At 31.9% G+C, this 24,725-nt stretch overlaps 1 protein-coding gene across 1 annotated transcript; it reads left to right on the forward strand.

The window, feature by feature from the left end:
- Window positions 1-643: 643 nt before the first annotated feature.
- Window positions 644-23,895, forward strand: LOC127702579 (alanine aminotransferase 1-like). The gene is made up of 13 exons (XM_052206837.1): window positions 644-952; window positions 2,191-2,280; window positions 2,766-2,877; window positions 4,529-4,659; window positions 8,510-8,626; window positions 9,710-9,839; window positions 10,181-10,260; window positions 12,039-12,172; window positions 13,840-13,948; window positions 15,639-15,704; window positions 17,824-17,979; window positions 22,189-22,301; window positions 22,975-23,895. Exons 1-13 carry the CDS (start codon window positions 752-754, stop codon window positions 23,063-23,065), a joined length of 1,530 nt encoding a protein of 509 aa, XP_052062797.1. The 5' UTR covers window positions 644-751; the 3' UTR covers window positions 23,066-23,895.
- The last annotated feature ends 830 nt before the right edge of the window (window positions 23,896-24,725 follow it).

Here is a 24,725-nt window from a genome sequence, read left to right on the forward strand (position 1 = left end):
AAAGTTTAAACATTTTCAGGAAAATAATAATTTCTTTCATAGTGTATGCGCTTACAATTACCAGAGACATATAATATATGTCTCTGCAATTACTGACATTAAATATCATATCCCATAACTTTGCCCAGGAATAGAGTGCATAAAGAACATTTTGTGAGACAATTTAATTTCACAAAAAAAAACTTACAAGAAAAAATACTCTTAAGTCATAAACATTTCACTATACATGACGGTTACCGTGATAAGTTTTTCTTGTAACGTTTTTTTTTGTGAAAAGAGACTCTGATTTAGTAGTTGGTGCATAATTTTTTGTTTCATCTGCATTTTTTTTTCACTATACTCTCCACAACCTCTAATAAATCATTGATGTATTGATTAAAAAGAATAGGTCCTCATATACTGCCTTGGTGCATTTTTTGTGTGACTTAAGTAAAAACATCCTGGTGCAATTTTCCTTAAATACTTGAGAATCACGCAACGATCAAGATGGGGATATAGCATTTTTGTTTTTAAAATGCTTCCAACATATTCACATGTCGAACATAAAGAACTTTTAAATCGAAAAGATTATCTGTAAAATATCCGGAATTACACACCCGTCTCGCGTCTGTGGCGTATTTTAAATTATTGGTTGAATTGTCTCCCTTGAATTTTACCAGTTGACTTCTTTCATAATTTGGATTTCCAGTTCAAACTGCCTCAAACAACAACATAAATTGTTTTTGACGGAACTTTTGAAGTGAAAACAAATATGAGGAGCGCACGACATAGGTTGCATACAATTTGTAGTCATGTAAAATGGTCAAAAGAACACGGACGTGTAAACCTTGTCCAAACAAGGTCAAAAGTTTTGTCAACTGACAACATTAACCCGTTTGTCAAAAACATGGAATATGCAGTTAGAGGTCCAATCGTCATTCGTGCTGCAGAAATAGAGCAAGAATTAAAAGCTGTAAGCTTCTTGGGAGTTAAAATTTGTAAGCTTCTTGTCTCAGTACATTCAACAGTTTTGTTTCCAAGGGAATTTAGAATATAAAGCAACAACTGACTGTCTTCCATAATAAGGATATGCTGCTTAACAATAGATCAAACTGCCACACATTTTATGAAATAGGTTACTTATACATATATATATATATATATATTAAGATAGTGTCAATGTATATTTGTTCCGCCTAACAGAAGTTCCACTGGAAACTTTGTTATAAACAATGTCATAATATCTGTTCCTGTTGGGTCATATATTCTATACCATTTATTCCGTTAGGAACATTTACTGTAATATCTATTCCAGTGGAAATAATATTCCAGAATATTGTTCCCATTTGGAACTTATATTATGAAGGAACTTATATTCCGTCACAGTATAAATGAGGTGCTATGATTTTAGAGGAACAATGCAATTTCTAATCCCTTTCTCCTGGTTTTGTAATTTGTGTATAATGCTGGGGGTAGGGCCTATAAGGTTAATACTATCCACATAACACTTGAGCTGTGATATTTGGAATTGCTGCCATTTTTGATATAAAAATGCATAATGGAAAATCTCTTGCATAAGGGATTAAGGGGAATAGATGTTGAGTTAAAAGTTATTTTGTTGACAAAACTACTGAAATCAAAGGAAACAATGCCAACTTTTCAACTATACAAGCTCTTTGATTAAGACAAAAAAAATTGTCTTTTTTGACTGTCTAGAAAATACATGTTATATTTGTCTTAAATTAACTGCACTTGGATATGAAAATATTTTCAATTTTCTTTTTCTCTCAAATTTATGTCATCCTAAACATTAGAAAATGATTTATTGATGACCAACAGTATCACTTGTCGAATTTGAAAGCATATATATACATTTCAGATAAGTGTTATTACACTTTATGCGTAACCAAGAAGATAATCCCATTAGTCAGCCTATTGGGTCTCGCATAACAATGGGTTCAAGGTACATGTAGCAATATGATGATCGGAAACATTACACAACTTGCACAAATTAAAGTGCTGAAAAATCAGTCAAATGCAAATTATAATAAAAGTTTGCACACTTAAAGTAAATTTGTAAATCAGTTTTATTTAAGATTATCAGTTTACAGTATTACTTGAATGTTATTTAAACACAGTTTTATCGTAGAAAAGGTGATTTTAATGTATTGCCGTTTGGAAGCTATGTAAACTTATATAATTTCTTTTCAGGGTAAGAGTAAACCATTTACTGATGTTATTAGGGCCAATATTGGGGATTGTCATGCAACTGGACAAAAGCCCCTGACCTTTCTGAGACAGGTAAATATATCAGGTGTTGTCATGCTATTAGAAAAAAAAACTGATCTTTCTGAGACAGGTAAATTTGTTAAGCATATTAAGGGGTGTCATGAGGTTTGAAAGAACCAATACAATTTACAATGTACCTTGTTGAAGATTATTCCACTGTTGTAAAAAATCATGAAATTGATCAGTCCAAACTGAATGAGAAATTGGTAATTACACATTTCTTTATCATCATTTTACTGTTAAACACAGAATTATCCAAACAACTTACTATCTTTTCAAATTTGTTACCACAGCATATTGGTTGATTTCTTTTTTTATAAATTCTCATTATCATGATTATGAATATGCATTATATGATAATAAATGATTCTGAATTGATAAAATACAGGAAACTTGCCTTCTTACAAATAAATCCATGTAAACAACATATATTTTCAATACCATGATATGGATTGTTCAAGATCTTGAAATGTTTGACGTTTAAAAGATAATTCCAGGTTGTTGCTATATGTTCCGATCCAGATAGATTAATGGATGATCCAAAATATCCAGCAGATGCCAAAAGTAGAGCAAAACGAATATTATCAGGCTGTGGTGGCCAAAGTATAGGTATGTATACTACATCAATTATTCTTTCTCACTCTGTTATGTTGGCTAACATTCATTTGGAACTTTGAGTTTGAGATGTTGCTGTCTCACTCAGTGTCCATGTTGATGGAGTATTAATGTCTTTTTTGCACAACTTCAAATAATATTTAAATTATTTTGTGCATTGATTGGATGAGAAAAAAGAATCTTTAAGATTTGGAAGTCTGAGACACCCGTTGTATGGTTTCCCATTATCTTTTAATTTTATGGTTACTTAAAATTAGGGTCAAATGTACTTTTACATTACAAATTGACTGAATATGTTATTGTTTATTTTCTATCTTGTTCACCATTTTTATTCTGTTTATTATTTGTATTATTTGTCTGTCTCTTGTTACAGTTTTAATATTCTTTCTTTCTTTTTGGTTAGCCTAGTGATTGACTTAAAATATTACTCTTGTGTGTCTGAGAATTCCTGATTTTGTTTTCTTTCTATGTTGCATACAAAATATAATCAGACGACCCCCCAAAAAATCCCACATTGCAAGTAAAGGTAGATTTTCAATTATTGTGTTTATGCTACTGTTTCTTAGTTTAATCTGTAAATGTAATACGTAGCACACTTGATTCATGCTATAGCTATTGTATTCTTTTCACATCTGTTGCCTGTCATTGTGTTGTAACTTTTCACATTATTTGGATCTCGCATGAATTCACTTTGGCCAAAGCTTTACAGGAATAAAAGGTCTTTCTAAGACTTACTTTCTATAATTTGTTCTTCTCAGAGGGAAAATACCACCTTTAAATTTCTTCTTCTTGTATACAAGGCAAAGTTTTAGCTTACTTTACAAGAGTAAAGACCCTCTTCAAAGAATCATTTGTCCATGCTGATTATATGGCAAACATGTCAACAATGATGCCACATAAGATTTCAAGAATAAATGGCTGTCATAGCAAATTCTTTGTTAGGATTGAATTATTTTATAGTTTCTGATTCCATGAAGCTATGGTTTACATGGAAAATTCTTTTCAAACTTTTCAGAAATGACAATATTCTACATGGATTGCTAATTTTATGAACTTGATGAAGCTCTAATGGAATACTTGACACTTATGATGTCACATAGATTCCATGGCAACCTATTGGAAATACTATTTTCAAATTTCAGAAATACATTTTTTTTACAAGCTACTGTGGATTCAGTATTATTCGAGGGAAAATAATTTTCGTGGATTTCGTGGGTACAGGTGAACCATAAATTCAAATCTTCAACCAATTACAAATTTTCTATAGGCTTGTTTGCAGACTTGTGAAAACCTCAAAATCAAAAATCCACAAAAATGCAAGTTTTTTCTCATATTGACAATTCACGAAAATTGGTACCCACAAAAAGAATTAAATCCACTATAACAGAAGTAACAAAAATATGTTAAATAGCTTAAGGTATAGCAAGCCAAACAATGTAGGAAGGATGCATGGGAGTCTTTTATGAAAATAGCCATTTTTATTTGAACAGATGAAAATCTCACCCACCAGGGGAAATTCTGATAACTTTTAAATATGAGCTCGAGGCTTGGAAGATAAGAAATAGTCTATGCTTCCCAAAGACTTGGCCATCACTATATTTCCATCTGATAGATAAATGCAAAAGTCCTTATTTTTCTATTTTAGGTGCCTATAGTGACAGTTCAGGTGTGAGGGTTATAAGAGAAGACATAGCATCTTATATAACAAACAGAGATGGTCATCCTTGTAATCCTGATAATATATTCCTTTGTACAGGGGCAAGTGATGGTATCAAGGTAACTCTATTTGGTCAATGATTCTTTTCTAAAGAGGCTCTTTAATTTTCTCAATGAGGTTCAATGATTTCTTGCATGTTACTCACTCTCACAACTTACTGGTTGTTTAATGTTTAATAATTTGGAGGCTAGGTGATAGAAGTATTTTAGAAATAAAGGCAACAGTAGTATACCGCTGTTCGAAACTCATAAATCGATAGAGATAAAAACAAATCCTGGTTACAAACTAAAATTGAGGGAAACGCATCAAATATAAGAGGAGAACAATGACACAACAAAAACACAACATTAAAATGTAACACACACAGAAACGAACTATAATATAACAATGGCCATTTTCCTGACTTGGTACAGGACATTTTAAGAAAAAAATGATGGGTTGAACCTGGTTTTGTGGCATGCCAAACCTCCCGCTTTTATGGCAACGTCAGACACAACACCAAAACGACAACATCACATGACAGGACCACAATACAAATAAATGGGAGAACATATAGGACAAAGAAACACACGAATAATAGCTAACAAAAGGTACCAGGCTTAAAATTCAATACGCCAGACGTGCGTCTCGTCCATACAAGACCAACCAGTGACGCTCAGATGAAAAAAGTTTGAAAGCCAAAACAAGTACAAAGCTGAAGAGCACCGAGGACCAAAACTTCCAAAAAGTTGCGCCCAACACGGCCAGGGTTTTTTACCTGGGACAAGAACATCCTTATTATTTAGAATAATTTATAATTTTGCAAACAGTAAATTTTATAAAATGACTATATAATAGATATACATGATAAAACCGAAGTGGGGACTAACTACAGAATAAAAACGGATACATTACATAAAACAACTTAATCCAACACATAAAAATACACAGCCGAGTTAGCCAAAGCCTCAACGCACAAATTGACGTAACATTTGAAATTCTAAAAAAACACACAAAGTGACGTCACATTTGAATTTGTAAAAATATTTCCCAAAAATAAGATAGGATTAGGATTGATTCAAGATTAGATTTGTAATATACTGACATTACATTTATTAATAACAATGAAAATTACAATACTTATTAATATCAAATTGTGGTAGTAATTAGATAATTAATTGTATTATCTAGCTATGTCGGTGTTTCTTCTGAATCAAACTGTAAACCAAATATATGGTATAAATTTCGTTGAACCAAACTAAAATCTAATAAATGAAGGGGGTGATTAATTATCTTTACCATAACACACGAATATAACAGAAAAGACGTTAAGACATTTGACAAAATCTGACAAGAATAACAAATATAACATCAAAATTAAATACATGAATTTGGGATAGAAAAGTACCGTGACACGTCTTATAGCAATGCGGTTTCACACTCAGCAAAACAGTCACAATCGGGAATAAGTCACATTCGGTAATTAAAAGATCAGACGACGTAATGACAAACCACAATCTAACACGTGGTAAAAATGTCCTTAGTTAGTTTGGACAAAGACACATCGTATGGATCAACCAAGTTATGGATTAGAAAAACATGATATACATTTTTGTACTAATAACTCTCTGATTGCAGTAATATAGGTAGCCCAAAATAGAGGTGCTCAGCTTCCTTCTGCCATTTCTGTGCTCTCTTCTGTCCATTCAAGTATCCTTCTTCCCTTATGGTCCTGCTGTATACCTTTTTGTTTTCTGATGGAAAATTGATATTTTTCAATGCAAAGAGTATCATTGTAACTACTGTCAAACCTTTTTACAAACCAAAGTGCTATAAATTCAGCAAAAAAACATTAATTTATTCTACTATGTGTATTTCAATTGTTTATCTGTAAACATGATCAAGGTGTCCCCTTGAGAAAAGCTTAGATACCATATAACTCAAAACTGTGCCCTTGTTTTCTTAAATTCTAAATAGAACATTGGGCTGTATATTACATAGTCAATTATTGAAATGATACTAGTTTAATAGTGTGGAACCATATTTATTTCATTGGTAGAGGTGAACCAATATTTATTTTCCATTATTCTTTGTGATTTTTTATGTAACAATGAATCTATGGTTTTGTCTGTGATTGTAATATATTGTATATTGTTTTTTTTTGTTATTTGGTGACAAAATGGGCAGGTTAAATTTTCGCTGTGTATAATTTTTACTGAATGGAAAAATAAACGCAAAAAATCACCATATTGTATTGTTAAAGATGTAAGCAACCATAAAAATTGATTGACTGACAGATAATTGATTACAAATAAATATGTGTATTAGAAACAAAAATACACATAATTTCAGAGATCTTTTAATAATCGTCTAAATTAAGTTCATTGCGGCATGGTAAAAAATGAAAGTTTCCATAATTTTTGTGCTGGTATTATAAAGCATTTGAAAGCATATTTGTGCAAATATCTGTTAAAATGTGATTTATATAAATTTTATTTTTAAGTTAGATTCCAAATGTTTGGGTTATGACAACAATCAATAGATGTCACTAATTAATAGTTTTGAACATAAAATTGAGAATGGAAATGGGGAATGTGTCAAAGAGACAACAACCCGACCATAGAGCAGACAACAGCCGAAGGCCACCAATGGGTTTTCAATGCAGCAAGAAACTCCCGCACCCTGAGGTGGACTTCAGCTGGCCCCTAAACAAATTTGTAGTTCAGTGATAATGGACGTCATACTAAACTCCAAATTATACTCAAGAAACTAAAATTAAAAATGATACAAGACTAACAAAGGCCAGAGGCTCCTGACTTGGGACAGGTGCAAAAATGCAGCGGGGTTAAACATGTTTTTTGAGATCTCAACCCTCCCCCTATACCTCTAGCCAATGTAGAAAAAACAAACGCACAACAGTACGCACAGTAAAACTCAGTTTAAGAGAAATCCGAGTCTGATGTCAGAATAGGAAACAAAAGAAATAAACAAAATGACAATAATACATAAATAACAACAGACTACTAGCAGTTACTGACATGCCAGCTCCAGACCTCAATTAAACTGATTGAAAGATTGTCTTCATCATATGAATATCAGGCACAATCCCTCCTGTTAGGGGTTTAGTATTATACCATCATAAAATATATGAGAAAAACATAACCCGTGTCATGCCAACAACTGGTTTTAGAATAAATATGTTTAATTCCGATGCAAAGACCCTATAAGTGAATAAATATTAAAGCCAAAATATGCAATCTTTAATGACCTGACAACAGTATGAAATGTATGATTAGCCAAATTAATTATTATGAAAACTGATATCTTAATTAATTATGCACACTCTTGTGATCTGCTGAACAATATAAAAGACTGATTATATATATAAATATTATTTCACCTTTAGGGTGAAATGAGTTTACATATCAATTTTGTGTAAACTCGATAACTAACAGATTTATGTATGACACGTTCAAACAGCTATAAATCTAGGTATAGGCAGGGAAATTTATGCAGGGTCATATTTTTGGTTTCTGAAGGTTCCGCGAACAAAGTGAAAATTAAACACACCCGAAAAAAACTAGATAGACAGTAAATATTCAAAATACTGTAAATTTAGATATAAGCTGAATTGTTGTATATGTCATGAAAATAAGTACAGTGTACATGCAAACAAATTAAGTTCATGTAATACCAAATAAACAATCAGAAAATAGGGGAAACTCGTACTGAGAGCAAATTATAATAACTCATTAGTTCATTGAGATTTTTTGTCCATGACATTTTGTCTTGTGACTTTCTGTCCTATTTTAATAATGTTTGAGTCATTTTGTGAAAGAACTGTTTAAAAGCTATATTTTCGGTAAAATTGATAATCATGCTTTGGAACACACTCATTATTGTGATTTAATTTTGTTTTATTTTTGACAGACCATCATGAAACTATGTATGACTGGTGAAGGAGGAAACAATAGGGCAGGAGTAATGATACCAATACCACAGTACCCCCTCTACACAGCCACTATAGCCGAGTATAATGCTTGTCCTGTAAGTACCACATTCCCCCTCTACACAGCCACTATAGCCGAGTATAATGCTTGTCCTGTAAGTACCACATTCCCCCTCTACACAGCCACTATAGCCGAGTATAATGCTTGTCCTGTAAGTACCACATTCCCCCTCTACACAGCCACTATAGCCGAGTATAATGCTTGTCCTGTAAGTACCACATTCCCCCTCTACACAGCCACTATAGCCGAGTATAATGCTTGTTCTGTAAGCACCACTTTCCCCCTCTACACAGCCACTATAGCCGAGTATAATGCTTGTCCTGTAAGTACCACATTCCCCCTCTGCACAGCCACTATAGATGAGTATAATACTTGTCCTGTAAGTACCACATTCCCCCTCTGCACAGCCACTATAGATGAGTATAATACTTGTCCTGTAAGTACCACACTCCCCCTCTACACAGCCACTATAGCTGAGTATAATACTTGTCCTGTAAGTACCACAATCCCCTTCAACATGGCACTTAAGCTGAGTATAATGCTTTTCTGCATGATAGCTGAATATAGACATGCATAATTGTTTGACAAAATACATACATTGTAGATACTATTATAGATTTACCTCAAAATTGATTTAAGCAATTGGTATTTTAACTGTGGTACCTCAAAATTGATTTAAGCAATTGGTAATTTTTTTTAAAGTTAGAAAAAAAAATATGTTTTCAACTTTTACAGCGTCAGTTTATGTTGAATTGTTCTTCAAAACAAGATACTTTAATGTGTTAACAGTAGGATGAACAATCTTGTTCCAATTATTTGGGGGAAATTACCCCAAAATTTTTAGCAACTGTTTGTTTTGTTAAAATTTTAAGAAAGCAAAATCCTGTCTTTATGCATATCTTCAGAATATGTACAAATGGTTTACAAAATAATAAAGTTCTTCCTTTAAAACAAAGTTACTGAAATAAGAAAAAGGCAAACTATATACCCATTATATAGATGGACAGAAGGAGGGCCACCAAGGCATAAAAGGCATAAAATGACAAATTTTGAAATTCTCTCATATTTTGCCTTTCATGTTTTCTCATTCATGCTCCTTATATGAGTTTGTCTTTTGCAGATCAATTATTATTTAAATGAAGATAACAATTGGTCATTAGACATACCTGAATTAAAACGATCCATACAAGAAGCCAGATCTCACTGTATACCTAGAGTTCTATGTGTAATTAACCCAGGAAATCCTACAGGTAAAAAGTTAATTTGATGAACAAAAGGACAAAAATGAAAAATTTAAGTGCACATTAAAAAAATGAGACCTAAAGTTGCCTGAAAAAAAATAAAACAAGTGTTTCTTTTAACAGTAAATGTTTCTTTTCCCAATTTGTAAGTAAATATGTATATTATATTATATAAAACTTTTACCTGAAGATGTTTTTTGAATAATGTATAGTAGAAAAATCTTTAACCTGGATAAGTCCTTGACTAGATTTTTTTTTGTTTTTTTTGTGACTACTTTTTGTTATACAGCTCCCCAATTAATTTATCAGAATAAACTTTTGCGCACTATATATTTTTTTTCTATTTTCAGGCCAGGTGTTATCTAGAGAAAACATAGAAAACGTCATTCGATTTGCCAAGGAAGAAAATCTAGTCTTGATGGCTGATGAGGTATGTTTAAACACATTATATATATGCTTTATTGCAGACAAATGCAAAGCATGCTGTAAGGAAATGTTTAAGTGGTATATGAAACCATCAACATTAAGAAAGGAAAAATTCTATTGGAAACAAAAGATTATCTCTATAGTCATGTATCAGGAGTTTCAAAATTAATATAACGTTTTATAAATTTTGTGCTTCCAAAGCACTTTTCTGGATTTACTTTCACCAGGAATGGTCAGTCCAAAACTTTTGAAATCCAATTATGTATAAATACCGGAATAAATGAGTAGCTATTTTGGACAGAAAAAGAAAATTCTGTTAATTCAGAAATTATTGCAAGGTTTTTATTAATACAAATAATGTGATTGAATGAGTATCGCAATAATAAGAAATTGTATTCTTATATCTGATACATATAACTGTATGCTGATTTTTCTGAAATCGCAATAATAAATCTTGCATTTTCATCCATTCTACAAAATTCGCAGTAATAAATGCACGCAATAATTTCAGAATTTACAGTAGCCAATTCATCTAAGGTCAGCTTTGTGTTTTAAAAATTTTGATACCCTTTTTGGTATAAATTTTGAAATGCAGAAATGGCACTTGTTATTGTTGTTATATTTGGTGTATTCAAATGTAATTTTTTTCAATATATATATAAATAAGGAGATGTGGTATGATTTATTCAAACCATATTTCTTTGCATTAAAAAATTATGAACAGCCTCCTTGGTCATATAAGGGAAAACAATAGAATCTTAATGTAGTATCTGCCAACTGTCTCACAATTGAAATAGTCAATGTAGATTTTTGTCACGAGAGGAAATGCAATATTTTTGCAGTAATTTTCATTGAACAAAGACATTTTTATTATTTCATCTTAAATTAAGGTTCATCTATACACTTTAACAAAAATGGCTGTGTTTACACCATGAAATTGAGTACAGACAAAACTGTGTGATTTTAAAAGTTTTAATGCCTGGCAGCACCTAGATAAATTAATGTTACATCCAACTTATGTTAAAAAAAGTTAAAACACTTTATGGATTTTGATGAACATTTTCTTTCCTTGCCACAGAAGATGGTGAAATAAACAAACACCTGAGTTTTCTTTGATACAGTCCACTCATTTACACTATTTAAATCACCTTTGTTGTGAGTAGATTTTGATTGTCCCTCTATCGTCCATATCAATCAATATGATACAATACAATCATTACCTGAGTGGGACCATCTCAAAGATTTCACATGACTTTGTTTATTTTTACACCACCTGTGGCAAGGAAAGAAAATGTTAAGCAAAATGCACAAAAGTATTTTTCTTTTTAAAACACAAAATGAATACACCTTGTATATATCTAGGTGCTGCCAGGATTTAAAACTATTAGAATTACACAGTTTTGTCTGCATTCAGAGAAAATTTCATGGTGTAAACACAGCCATTTTTGTTGAAGTGTATAGATGAACCTTAATGAAACTCATTAAATTTTGATCTGATGTTTTTTTTTTAAATTTAAAAGACTTTGATGTAAAAGAGGAAGAAAACATCAGTAGTTTAATTAGATAAAAGATTGAAAATTTTCCACACTCTGTAGCTTAAAACAGGCTTCTTAAAATCATTGTTGAAGGCCATACGGTTGCCTATAATTGCTTATATCCACTTCATTTGAACTTTGGTGGATAGTTGTCTCATTGGCAATCATACCACATCTCCTTATTTTTATATATACTTTTAATTATATTTTTTATAATAATAAACTGTTATATATTGACATTTTGTAGGTTTATCAACACAATGTATATGCCAAAGGGTCAGCCTTCCATTCCTTTAAAAAAGTATTGACAGAGATGGGACCAGAATTCCAGGACATTGAACTGGCCTCATTTATGTCGACATCAAAAGGATATATGGGGGAGTAAGTCATTTGCTTTTGGATAATACAGCTGTACTAGAGATTGACCCTTGTTGCTTGCATGTATATTGTTTACATAAACACATGATAGTGCAAGCAAGGCATGGTGGTCTATGGAGAAATATTCTTGTCAATTGTCAGACTTCCTTTCAGTCAGAACCAATGATTACAGTCATCTTTAATGCTAGAACCAATAGAAAGGTCCTTCAGTATCAGCCTCCAATCATTTACAGATTATTCTATTGTTGAATGTCCAACGAGGGAATCAGCGACTACATGGGTCAACTGCCCTGTTTAATTATGCCCTCGCCGTAGCGACGCTAGCGTAGGGGGCATTAAGTTTTACCTTTGTCCGTCCGTACGTCCCAAAATTGGTTTCTGTTCTCTAACTTAAGTTTGCCTCAACCAAATGTCATGAAACTTATACACAATGCTTATTACCAGAAAACTCAGATGAAGTACAAATTTGGGTAGTGTCACTTTTACCGTTCTTTAGTTATGTACCTTCATAACGTTATATGTACATGGACACATTCCCCATTTATTTAAATCTTTCATTGATATTCCCCACTACATTTCTTCACACACTTATTCAAGCAGTAAATGACTTTCATCATCTACTTTACTGAAGTTGTTGGCATTCTCATGTTACATTTGAAATGTCTGACTTTCTTCAAGTTCTTAACTGAAGAGAATGATACTCCTGTAACTTCTCAGATCTGTAATTTACATCATATGCTTTGCTGATTTTGATGGCATTGCCATGTTACTTGAAAGGTTTAACTTTCTTGGAAAAGGTCATTGCTTTTTATCTCCCTCCTACAAACCCTTTTATCGACTACTTGCCAAATTGTTGTTAATATCTTACAAGTTTGATGCTTATGATTATATAATATCTGCTAGGCCTGTATTTTAGAGAACTGCAAATGTATTCTGTCTTTTAATGAAATAGTGCATTCATCTTCATCCTGTTTTTGATTTGTCTGATTTTAGATGATAAGTATGTATTAGGTAGGTTGACACGTAATACTTTATGCTATGACATACAATCTTTAAAATGTTCTTATGCAAGAGGTTTTAACAGTGTTGATTCATTTTGTTTACCCTTGTCCTTATATTTTACTTAATTTGTACTTTATAATTTAAGGAAGTTTATATTATAATACTGTATGTACTATCAACTACGAAAACTTTTTTGTTGGTGTCTTTGTTCATGTTGTTAGATTTATTTGTATGTTTGTTTGAATTGTTTAGTCAGTTGTGTTAAATATCTGTGATATATGTTTACACAGTTTTGGCTGCTGGATCCCAATTATTGTCACATTATTATTATTATAAAAATAAGATCTGGTATGATTGCCAATTAGACAACTATGTCTGTTTGAGTTGCTCATCCAATTTTATCAATATAAAAAAACTATAAAAAACTGTCATACAAATTGGAGGTTTAGCTAGCTATAAAACTAGGTTTACCCAGCCTTTTCTTGAGAAAATCCCTGTACCAAGTCAGGAATATGACAGTTGTTTTCCATTCGTTCTATTGGTTAATAAAGTCCAAGGTTTGATTTTGTCAGTTTTTAAGACCTTCCCCATTATGATTTTACCTTTGAGTTCTGTATTTTTGTTATACTTTTTTACTAGATAGTTGGAAAATATACTTTATCTTTCAGGTGTGGTTTCCGAGGAGGATATTGTGAAGCAATCAACCTCGACCCAGATGTCAGAGTTCAGCTGCTGAAATCCATTTCTGCTAAACTATGTTCATCTGTTTCTGGACAGGTACATTTACCCTATAGCTACCAGAATCAGAATTATATTGTCTTTATTTTGTCTACTTGTAAAGCTTGTCATGACTCAAAACGCAAGATTATTTTTTCCTTTTCCTGGACATTTTTGGGGTTATAATAAATTTTCTATACCCCTAATAGTTTGAATATTAGGTATTTTGATAATCTTATGACCTAAGAAATGACAAAAACATGAACAGCTAGATAATTATTCATTTTTAAAAAGTTTGCAATACATTTTTTAAGGAACCACATATATCACAAAATACAAATAAACTTTCCTTTCTTCTGATAAAAAGTTGTTTTGCCAAATCACCATGGAATAAATTCCACACAAAGGAGTCCATACTTTGATTGTTACTTGATGTCATCAGCAACAGACAGAAAATACAATGCAGACTGTAGTCACATACTCTGGTGGATACTTTTATAATCGATCACAATACTGCTGATCACCATAGATTACACATATAGATTCAATGGATGTGTCAGTTATAATTTTTGTCTCACCATTTGTTCGCGGAAAGTGGGACATAGGGATTGCTTTTCCAGCAACAGTTGCGGTGTTGGCGTCAACAATTGTTAAATTTTCTGCTTAAGTTAGTTTGATAGGAATTAAAGTTAGTTTGATAGGAACTACTTGTGATACATCATTGATATTTTGTATGAAGATGCATTACTATCAGCATATGTCAGTTTGATGACAATTGTGAGGTCTGCCCCCTAGGACATGGTTCAGTGACTTTGAATTAATAAGCAATTTTAAATGTTAAGTTTTCTGCTTGTGTTAGTTTGATAGGACTACTTGTGATAGATCATTGATATTTTGTATGAAGATGCATTGCTATCAGTACATATCAGTTTGACGACAATTTTGAGGCCCTGCCCCCTAGGCCACGTTTCAGTGACTTTGAATTAATTAGCAATTTTAAATGTTAAGTTTTCTGCTTAAGTTAGTTTGATAGGAACTACTTGTGATAGATCATTGATATTTTGTATGAAGATGCATTGCTATCAGTACATATTAGTTTGACAACATTTTTTAGGCCCTGCCCCCTAGGCCACGTTTCAGTGACTTTGAATTAATTAGCAATTTTCAATGATAAGTTTTCTGCTTAAGTTAGTTTGATAGGAAATACTTGTGATAGATCAAGGATATTTTGTATGAAGTTGCATTACTATCAGTAGATATCAGTTTGATGACTATTTTGAGCCCCCCCAGGCCATGGTCCAGTGACTTTGAATTAATTAGAAATTTTAAATGTTAAGTTTTCTACTTAAGTTAGATTGATATGAACTACTTGCGATAGATCAATGATATTTTCTATAAAGTTGCAGTACTATCAGTACATATCAGTTTCCCTGCCCCCTAGGTCATGGTCCAGTGACTTTCAATCAATTAACAATTTTCCATGTTAAGTTTTCTGATTAAGTTAGTTTGATAGGAACTACTTACAATAGACAATATTTTCACTAAAGTTACATTGCTGTCTGTACATCTCAGTTTGTCAACCATCTTGAAGCCCTACCCACTAGTTGGTCCAGCGAATTTGATTTAATTAGTAATGTTGCTGTCCATCAGATTGTCTTTTTCTGAATTTTATGCCGATAGGCAAGACATATCACTGTGTCAACAGTTTGTTTTAGAAAAACTTTGTATAAACTTTTTATGTTTATTATAGGCTGCTATGGATGTGGTAGTCAATCCTCCAACATCTAGTGAACCATCATATCAACTTTTTGTAAAAGTTAGTATTTGTTGAAGTTAAGTCACATTACCTAAAATCATGCATATCAAGTTTTACATACTTTATGAACTTTAAGAGTCTTTAAATCATGAAAGCCCCCAAAAAGTGCTTATAAAGTCAAACATATTAGTATTTACATATATGTGGAAACAAAATTGCATTGTTTGAGAAGAACATTTTGGTTCTTGAGTACCTTATTTTCATGGTTTTAACTCTTACTTCTTTCAGTAAATCAGTAAATATTTATTTCATTGAGTTCTAATGTTCATGAACTGCATCTACCTGTGATCAGTGTTCTCCCCAGAAATTTTGGATAGCATCACATTTGGCGTAAAAAAAATAAACTGTATTTTTTTCAATGTCATTTGACGTGTTGCGGCGATGCTCTATTTCCTTTATGTTATATATGTTTATATTGTTCAATTCATAACTGAGAATACAATTAAACTTTAACCATGATAACAGTTGTTTCAGTTTATGTTTTCTATATTCATTTACAGTTACAGAATTATTTTTTTCCTCTTGGGCCAAATAAAAATATATGTGTGGTTCCAGTTACCCTACCTACTCAACTAAATGAATGAATGAATGAATGGTTTATTATAGTTCAACCTGTATATCTGTATATATATACAATACTAAATATCTAGCAAAAATAAAAGAACTGGTTTTTATATAAAAAGGGAAGAGAAAGTATCATATAGCAATAAAATTTCAATTAAAAAACTTTTTTCTTTATCATGTCTATGAAATTCATTGTTTGGTACTCAATGAATTAGTCCCAGTTGTTTCTTTATATCAAAATGATATATATTTTTAACAAAGTTAAGCTACTTTACAGTATATTAAAACAATGTATTTTCAAAAAGAATACATTTAGCAAAGATATCTAATAAATAGTCTGTTAATGCGCGTGGAATGCGTAGTTTTCTCTTTTGTGATATTTTTTTTCTGTCTACCGTGCCATTTGTGCATCTGTAGTTACATGTATTATCGTAAAAATGCGGGATTTTGTCATATCTGGTCCGGTTCCGATCCGTAGTTTACACAAATATTTCAATGGCGGCGGAAGAAAAATTTACGAAAATAAACAATGTTTGATAAGAGATTGGGAATGGTTATGACGCTTTTAATGCATTAAATGGATGAAACATTAACTAAAGCCAATTATGATCACTTTCTAAAGAAGTATCAAACTTATTTAACTCAAAATCAAAATGTTTAATATACGCTCTTGATTAACTATAGCAGTACCAGAAATGAAAGAAAGTAATTTTTTAAAATATACGACCTAACCTCTTTTTCTAAAGAGAGAAATCGTTTGTATCTTTGAATTTTTATTATGCAAACGTAGATTTCGAATTGTTTTTCGGATTTTCTGATTACATTTTCTCCATGTCGAAATTTGCGATTGGACCACGTGGTATTAGTCATGTCACAAGTGTCAGCTTGGGGTATTCGTATCCATTCAGTTATCACCCAAAGGGCAATTAACACCTATTTAATCACTCTAAATTGCCTCTATTGTCCGACTTGAAGGGACTACAATTAAAGGTGATATAATTTTTATGATCACAAGCGGTAATTATTGGAAGTTCAAAATTTAGGACATGGTTTTGCGAAATAGAGACAAGAAAAATAGCATCCTCAAAATAATTATAGTGTCTCGGAAATTATTATAGCATCACGGGAAAAAAATATAGCGTCTTGGTGCCGCGACGCTAAAACGGCCTGGGGAGAACACTGCCTGTGATTCCAATTCAAACAAATATCCCCTGATTATTAATGATATTGCTTTAAATTCATCATTCATCTGTTTACCCCCATTCATTAGGTTTGAGGTATACCACAATCACCTCAAAAACAATGTAAAACTAAATTTGTTATTGATTCAATAAGAACTTTTTGCTAAAATAGCCTTATGTGCAAAAACTGATGAAAAATTAGAGATTTTGTATATGCAGTAGTGAGACAACTCAACAACACAGTCAAGACAAAAAAGACAAGTTTATCAAAGGATATTTGTTTACTTAGATAAAATTAATGTTACCAGTTTCATGGAGACTTTATTTTTAATATTGCCCATAATTTGAATATGCTTACAATTTTTTTGTAAAAGGAAAAAGAACAAGTATTAGGAGATCTAAAGGAAAAGGCCAAAATGGTGACGGAGACATTTAATTCAATGGACAGAATGTCCTGTAATGTTGTACAAGGTGCTATGTATGCCTTTCCACAAATTAATATGCCTCCAGCTGCTTTAGAAGAAGCCAAGGTAAATATCTTGTTCTAGGTATTGTATTTCATGCAGTTTATACATTTCCAAAATACTACATGTTTTCAGAAGTTAAGGGCATACGTAACAGTTTTGATCCCACAGTGATTTTTTTATGAAAATTTGCATACAAGCTATTTTTCACCTAGTCAATGCAAATATGTAATAAAAAATATACCTTCATGTGCTACTTTAAGAGATAAATGGGGTCGAAATTTTGAGTAAATGTCTTTTGGAACATTTCTAACCTTTGGATAGACAAACCTAATTTTATTGTTTCAAAAGATAAACACAATAGGATTTTCATAAAAACATTTGGAAAATCTCTTTTACATAAGTATGCTCTGAATTTTTATAACAATTCTTTGGAAATAATTAGTTTTTATCAAAGAGTCAGGATTTTAGGAAAAAAAACGGAATTTTTTGCTGTATACTTATCTAATTTTAAAAAATCTCATCTGTGACTTTTTCATAAAAATTGGTACAAATAATCTTCACACGTAATCAATCCTAATCTCATTTTAAGAAAGAGGGGACCATGAACTCGTTTTCAAGTTATATCAGTCTGAATGATAAAAATAAGTCGAAAAATGCATCTTTCCCCGATATGTCGCCGTTTGACGTCGCGAAAAATAACATTTTACGTTGGCAACGTCATAACCTTCCCTGAAACTGTATCGTATGCCCTTAAAAAACCATTGGAAATACATATGAATGTCTTTTCTCCAAAATGCAGGGTCTCGGTGGCCAAGTGGCCTAAGTAGTTCTACTACTGTAATCACTAGCCAGTCAACACTGAGGTTGTGAGTTCGAACCCTGCTTGTGCGGGTGCACTCGACTCCAATCTTAATTGACTAGGATTGTCAGTTTTCCTTTCGAAGGTCGTGGTTTTATCCGGGCACTCCGGCTTCCTCCACTTATAAAAACTGGCCGCCACGAAATAGCCCAGAAGTGGCGCTTAAAAGTGGCGTTAAAACACCAACAATCAATCAATCAATCTCCAAAATGCATTCTATTTTTATGATGTAGAGAATGTTATGAATGCATTTTTATACACTATACATGTACATGCTGTACACACATTGATATATGGCATTAGTTTATTTGTATACCATTATTTGAAAAGTAAACTGTCTAATTACTGGATGAAAATTTATCTTATGAGCTGTATTAATTTTCATGGATGAATATGAATACAGACATAAAAATAAAGGTTCTATTAAACTCAGATAATTGAGAAAAAAATTTTCACCAACATTTCAACATCAAACAGCAAAATCAATTAACAGATTAACTACCTCATAAATGTAATGAGAAAAAAACAGAGGTGATGTGAAATACCAATCAACTAAGCAACTGATATATAATGAATTACAAAATCAATCCATTCATAACAACATTGTATTTTAAATTCACAGCACTAAACCTGCCAATTGTGTCATGGCCAAGGACTCTTCTTTTTCAGATATTGCGCATACTTTTGTGGTGTTCACTTTTGTTGCTTTTGTTTTCTTGTCATCAATAAAGATGTAGGAGTTGATGAATCAATAATTTTATATAAGTTTTAATACAACTATTATTGGTCCTGACAAAACATAATTTTCATGCTAAGTGACAGATTCATTTCATGTTCCAGTAGTCAGGTAATTTTATGCCCCCGTTGCCTAGAACCTTAAGGTTTATCCTTGTCTGTATTTACATCCAGAAATTAGTTTCCATTCTCCTGACTTTAGTTTCCTTCAACCAAATCATATAAAACTTGTACTCAATACTAATTACCACCAAAAACAGATTGAACAAATGAAAAAGTTGCAGAATTTGCCTTTTCCGCTCTTTAACTTTACTAACACGTAAACAATGTTTAGTTTCTATTTAACATTTTGATTGTTGGAAGTATATGTAATGTAGTTATTTTAGTCTCTGTTTTCATAGATGAGATATTCAAACTGATATATTGTATTAAAATTTTCTATTTTCAGAGATGAGGTGTACCAGCTGATGTGATATACTGCATTTGGACTTTCTGTTTTCAGAGACGTGGTACAACTGATGTGATATATTGCATTAAGACTTTCTGTTTTCAGAGATGAGGTGTACCAACTGGTGTACCGTTTTGACTTTGTTTTCAGAGATGAGGTGTTCCAGCTGATGAGATTTATTATATTAAAACTTTCTGGTTTTTTTGAGACAAGGTTTACCAACTGATGTGATATATTGCATTTAGACTTTCTGCTTTTAGAGATGAGGTGTACCAGCTGATGTGATATATTGCATTTGGACTTTCTGTTTTCAGAGACATGGTACAACTGATGTGATATATTGCATTTAGACTTTCTGTTTTTAGAGACAAGGTGTACCAGCTGATGTGATATATTGCATTTAGACTTTCTGTTTTCAAAGACGAGGTGTACCAACTGATGTGATTTATTGCATTTAGACTTTCTGTTTTCAGAGACCAGGTTTACCAACTGATGTGATATATTGCATTTGGACTTTCTGTTTTCAAAGACGAGGTGTACCAACTGATGTGATTTATTGCATTTAGACTTTCTGTTTTCAGAGACCAGGTTTACCAACTGATGTGATATATTGCATTTAGACTTTCTGTTTTCAGAGACAAGGTGTACCAGCTGATGTGATATATTGCATTTAGACTTTCTGTTTTCAAAGACGAGGTGTACCAACTGATGTGATTTATTGCATTTAGACTTTCTGTTTTCAGAGACATGGTACAACTGATGTGATATATTGCATTAAGACTTTCTGTTTTCAGAGACGAGGTGTACCAACTGGTGTACTGTATGACTTTGTTTTCAGAGATGAGGTGTACCAGCTGATGTGATATATTGCATTTAGACTTTCTGTTTTCAGAGACGAGGTGTACCAACTGATGTGATATATTGCATTTAGACTTTCTGTTTTTAGAGACAAGGTGTACCAGCTGATGTGATATATTGCATCTAGACTTTCTGTTTTCAGAGACAAGGTGTACCAGCTGATGTGATATATTACATCTAGACTTTCTGTTTTCAGAGACAATGTGTACCAACTGATGTGATATATTACATTTAGACTTTCTGTTTTCAGAGACTAGGTGTATCAGCTTATGTGATGTATTGTTTTATCTTTCTGTTTTCAGAGACAGGGTCCAGCTGATGTGATGTATTGTCTTATCTTTCTGTTTTCAGAGATGGACTCCAGCTGATGTGATGTATTGTTTTAAAACTTTCTGTTTTCAGAGACGAGGTGTATCAGCTAATGTGATGTATTGTCTTATCTTTCTGTTTTCAGAGATGGACTCCAGCTGATGTGATGTATTGTTTTTATACGCCCGTCAATTTTTGACGGGACGTATTATGGTATACAAATGTCTGGTGTCCGTCCGTCTGTCTGTCCGGCGTAAACATGTCGCACCGTAACTTGAGAATGACTTATCCAAATTTCATGAAACTTAACATAGTTATTTCTTATGATGGTCAAACGATCTGTATACTTTTTGGTGAAAATAAGATTAAAACTTTTTGAGTTACGGGACTTAGTAACTAAAACAGGTATGTGTTTTTTTTCACATGTCGCACTGTATCTCAAAAGCAGTTTATGATTATTGCTTAAAACTTTACACTCTTCTTAGTTATATTAATCTTAAGATCTGTATACTTTTTGGTGATGATTCAAAATCTTATTTTTGAGTTATTGAGTATTTTGTAAAAAAAGGGGGAGGGGTTTTTCACATGTCACACCGTATCTCAAAAACGATTTATGATTATTGCTTAAAATTTTACACACTTCTTAGTTATATTAATCTAAAGATCTGTATACTTTTTGGTTTTGATTCAAAATTTTATTTTTGATATTGATTGTTTTTTTTTTAAAAGGGGGATTTTCACATGTCGCGCCGTAACTCAAAACGATTTATGATTATTGCTTAAAATTTTACACACTTCTTAGTTATATTAATCTAAAGATCTGTATACTTTTTGGTTTTGATTCAAAATTTTATTTCAGAGATATTGTTTTTTTGTAAAAAAAAAAGGGGGTTTTTGCATGTGACGCCGTATGTTAGAAACTATTTATGCTTATTGCATAAAAATTCACACACAAGACGACGGGCGTATCATGCGCTCATGGCGCAGCTGTTTATTATTTTCTGTTTTCAGAGTCGACGTGTACCAGCTGATGTGATATATTGTTTTGACTTTCTGTTTTCAGAAACGAGGTGTACCAGCTGATGTGATGTATTGTTTTGAATTGTTAGAGAAGACAGGTATATGTGTTGTCCCTGGATCAGGATTTGGTCAGAGACCTGGGACATACCATTTTAGGTAAACTAATAATAAAAAATGTAATATGTATTAAATAAGTAATTCATTTTGCACAAATTTAATCTTTTATAAAATAAGTGCCAAATAGAAATTTAGAGTTTTAGATCTAGTTTCATTTCTAAGTCTGCAATAGAGTACTAAGGAAATATATAAAATTTTATATTGAAATATTTTGTCATTTGTTTTTCAAGGTATTCAGCTAAATAAAATCACAGATAGTCACTGGAAAGTGAGGTCAGAAGCTACATGTTAGGTTATAAATTCACAAAAAAAAAATAAATCATCATGAAGCTTAAGTCGGCTAGAAAGGTCTAAACATGAAATAAAGTATCCACTAAAATCGATTGCTTTTCAGTATCTTGAATAGAATTGAGAATGGAAATGGGGAATGTGTCAAAGAGACAACAACCCGACCAAAGAGCAAAAAACAGCTCAAAGGGACAAATGGATCTTCAGCGTAGCGAAAAAATGAAGCTTTCTATCATTATGAAGGAACGGTTGTCAAGACATTTGTAAAAAAAGGATTTCGTAATAAAGGGATTTTGTTTCTTTAGCATCTGATTGATTTAAATCAACAAATTTGTGTGCAAAAAACGTTTTTTTTAAATAATGCCTGTAAAATACTTAAGGGTCTAAAGATTTTTTATTTGTTTTCTTAAATTAATTTTTCTAGGACCACTATCTTACCTCCTGTAGAAAAGTTAAAAGAAATGTTGGAAAGATTTAGGATTTTCCATGAACAGTTCTTGTCTACATACAAGTGAACACCAATAAAAGTGAACCAGGTACCAGGTCATTGAAGAAACAGATTCATAATATAATTGCATTGTTAAATCACTATTTTGATTAGTACAGATTCTGCACATGCATTAATAGCATAATAGAACATTACATGTTTGTACTTTGTAAATATTTGGAACATCAGACAAAAGCAACCAATTATACCTTACTGCTTTACATTTTGATATGCTTTTATTGTCAAGCAAAATTTATTTATAATTTGCATTTTTTGTGATGTGAAATACAGATTGTAAAAGTCTTTATAAAAGCACTTGACAGGACAGGAGCCTTTACATCAGAGAAGTGCTGCTTTAATTTTCAACATCAGAGATCTATGATGACTCTAAAAAAAACATTAGATTTATACGATGTCTTGAATTACAGGTGTCAAGAAACGTAATTTTTTTATTTGAAACTTCAGACGTTTCTTGACACCACCATAACTTTAGAAAACGGAGTCATGACAACCGACCTTCACACCAAAAAAAAAAACTGACAAACACCAATTTAGCTTCACAGAGGTTAAAACAATGTTAAGTTAACCATGATGTTAAGATACATAGCTAGCAATGTTATTCTTTTGAATGTGAAATATTTTTTTATACTGTCTTATTAATATCAAGTTTTAAATTCATTTTGGGAGATTTAATTACCTCAATAGAAGCTGAGAGGTCAACCTTCAGTGTATTTATTTGTTTCAAAGAAAAGATAACTTTATTACAAAACGTAATCTTAGAAGCAAATTTTTCATGTTATCATGAACTGGGGCTACTACATTGATCTATTAGTTCCAGTCATGATAAGTGCTCCAATTATCTTTATTTACATAATCTCTTCTATAAGGAAAATTCAAATGAGAAAGAAAGGCTTCTTACACGAATATAAAAATAAGGAGATGTGGTATGATTGCCAATGAGACAACTATCCATCAAAGTTCAAATAATGTGAATGTAAGCAATTACAGGCAATGGTACAGCCTTCAACAATGAGAAAAACCCATACCTATAGTCTGCTATAAAAGGCCCTGACATGAAAAATATGAAACAATTCAGTTGAGAAAACTAACGGCCTAATTTATAACAAAACAAATTACAAAAATACAAATACGAGCGACATAAACCAAGAATAACCACTTAACTACAGGCTCCTGACTTGGGACAGGGACATCAAGAATGTGGTGGGGTTAAACATGTTTGTGAGCACTCAGCCCACCTCCACTAACCTTGGACAATGAACAATGTTTTCATTTTCTACACTTAATATCATTATTCATGTTTCTATTGTACAATTTAAATAACTTTTTGAATGACAATCTCAAATTAATATAAAGATCTGTTGTTTACTATTTATAGACATAATGCATTAAATAACATATACCTTTTTTACCATACTGTGGAGTTATTATTATTTGTGGAATACAAATTTTCACGTTTTTTTGGGTATAGGTAAAACCATGAATTTAAGTATTCAACAAAAGTCAAAGTTTCTGTAGGCTTAAATGGAGAATTTTGCAAAATCGCAAAACCTAATATCCACAAAGATACACTTTTTCCTCAATCGATGAAAATTGGTATCCACAAAAATAAATGAATCGACAGTGTATTATTTGGTTCTTTGAAATTAGCTGTATTTATACTATATTTT

The sequence above is a fragment of the Mytilus californianus genome, unplaced genomic scaffold, assembly GCF_021869535.1.
Source record: "Mytilus californianus isolate M0D057914Y unplaced genomic scaffold, xbMytCali1.0.p SCAF_5, whole genome shotgun sequence".
Lineage (NCBI taxonomy): Eukaryota > Metazoa > Mollusca > Bivalvia > Mytilida > Mytilidae > Mytilus > Mytilus californianus.